This window comes from Brassica oleracea, chromosome C9 (genome assembly GCF_000695525.1).
Source record: "Brassica oleracea var. oleracea cultivar TO1000 chromosome C9, BOL, whole genome shotgun sequence".
NCBI classification, from domain to species: Eukaryota; Viridiplantae; Streptophyta; class Magnoliopsida; order Brassicales; family Brassicaceae; genus Brassica; species Brassica oleracea.
This window is the reverse complement of record NC_027756.1, coordinates 15,934,094-15,936,189: the sequence shown is the minus strand read 5'-3', so window position 1 is coordinate 15,936,189 and position 2,096 is coordinate 15,934,094. Positions and strand designations below refer to the sequence as shown.

At 29.2% G+C, this 2,096-nt stretch overlaps 1 protein-coding gene across 1 annotated transcript in view; it reads right to left on the bottom strand.

The window, feature by feature from the left end:
• Positions 1 to 486: 486 nt before the first annotated feature.
• The window catches only part of LOC106314437 (glutathione S-transferase T3-like), a 2,722-nt gene continuing 1,112 nt past the window's right edge, over positions 487 to 2,096 (bottom strand). The window contains exon 2 of the mRNA XM_013752306.1: positions 487 to 491. Coding sequence (XP_013607760.1) covers positions 487 to 491 — 5 coding nt within the window. The remainder of the gene's footprint in view (positions 492 to 2,096) is intronic.

Sequence of the window (2,096 nt, the reverse complement as noted above, 5' to 3'; positions counted from 1 at the left end):
ATAATGGTAACATGTTTAGTTGTAATGTCGATGTAACGATTACGACGTATTTCTCATTCCACGTACTTTCGTCGTAAACTTACATGGATTTTACGACGAACATATTTCATCGTAAATTTACATGGCATTTACGACGAAAGTTGGTCTCCTCGTAACTACGTTGTAAACACCATGTAAATTTACGACGAAATATTTTCGTTATAAATCTTCGTTGTTATTGGCACGTGTTCTTGCAGTGAGATCTTAATCTAGTTCAGTATATATTAGTGAATTGGTTATTCTCAATTTTGTTAATTTCTGAACACAAATGTTGGATATAACTAAAAATGAACATAATATATGTAAACAATTTTATTAATAAGAGTACTGTACAATATATTTGTTTGTACTCTATAGTTTTTCTACAATTCTCTTTTTTCAATCTAATGCATTAGTGTATATCATTTACAAAAGATTTTTTTGTGATTTTTCTTTTACAAGTCACATTCATTCTACAATAATATTCATAGCATAAAACTACATAACATATTCTAAAATGACATTCATATCATGGAAACTACATAACATATTTGAATCTGCGATTTGGCTCGCAAAATCGCATAGCTAGAGGGCAGGCTGTGGGACATAGCAGGACGATTGGCGCAGTCCGTAGAAAAGTTGAACCCACTACGGGTTGAGCTACTTGGACGCGGGTTGGCCCGTCTGAAATCTCTAAACCCAACCCTATAACTGTATGATCAAAATCCAGTTTTGTTTAAGCACTCACCCTATTTTTGCTTTAATGATTTATATATAAATGGGATGAGCCAGAGATAACCTATTTCATAATATATTTTTTATAAAAAAGTATATACTATCATTTTGTGATTTAGATAAATATAGTAATTTATTCAAATATTTAAAATACAAGAAAACAATATTTCACGATTTTGATGGGAAAACATGATTTTCACTAGAAAAAATCATTTTACGGTTTTGACGAGAAAACACAATTTTGCAGAATTTGATGGAAAAACAAATTTTATGGTTTTGTCATGAACTTGTTTTGCGGTTTTTACGGAAAAACTCAAATTTGCAATTTTGGTAAAAATTTTGTTTTTGCGGTTTTGAGTGAAAAGTTTGTTTTGGCTGGAAAATTTGTCCTTACATTTTTTGAGAAAAAAACTCAAATTTGAGATTTTGGAAGAAAATATTTTTTGCAGTTTTGGAGAAAAACTTAAAAAATTCAATATTTCAGTTTTGACAAAAAATATGTTTTTTTGGATTTGGCGAGAAAATTAAATTTGTTGGGTTTTGCAGAAAACCCTCATTTTACGGTTATGGCGGAAATTTTTGTTTTTCAATTTGGGCTTGAAAATTCGTTTATCTTTAATTTTTTATAAAATTATGTGAATCAAAAAAAATATTAGGCTAAAACTTATCCCTTTAAAACCTAATGGCTAATTATGTTCGACCATTTTTAGTACTTTTTCAAAATCAGAGTTTAGGGTTAGACGTTTTGATATAGGGATGGGATAACCCTATCAGGATGAACCTTTATTTTTGATAATTGGAATTATTTGGCAGCCTGAAATTCAACCGACTAATCCCTGGAGGATCTATTTACTGGTGCCAGGTATATCTCGTTACTCGTAATGAGAATTAGATATCTATGTTCATGGGCAGATTTATTTGCATAGAAGGTAAGGCACGTGTCCTATACTAACTTTATTATTTTTTGTTTCTAACATAGTTTTGAGTATGTTAGAGCATGATTATTGCAAAACCCTATATGAGGGGTTCTTATTATTTATTTAATGCTTTTAAATAGAAAAAGTGATTTAAGAGACAAAATTAAGAAATCCTAACTTTTAAGTGCTTCAATGCAAGGTTCTTAAATTAGGGCTCTTAAAAAAATTATTAAACATATTTTTATTAAACCTTAATTTTTTTGATTAAATAAAACATACTAAAATATAACATTTTAAACATAGACTTTTAAATAAAAATATAAAAACAAAGATTAGTAAAATGAAGAAGCATTCGAATCAGCTGTTGTCTTCATCACGTCCAAATTTAAGCCATATATGTTCAACCAAATCATCTTTCAGTTGTTG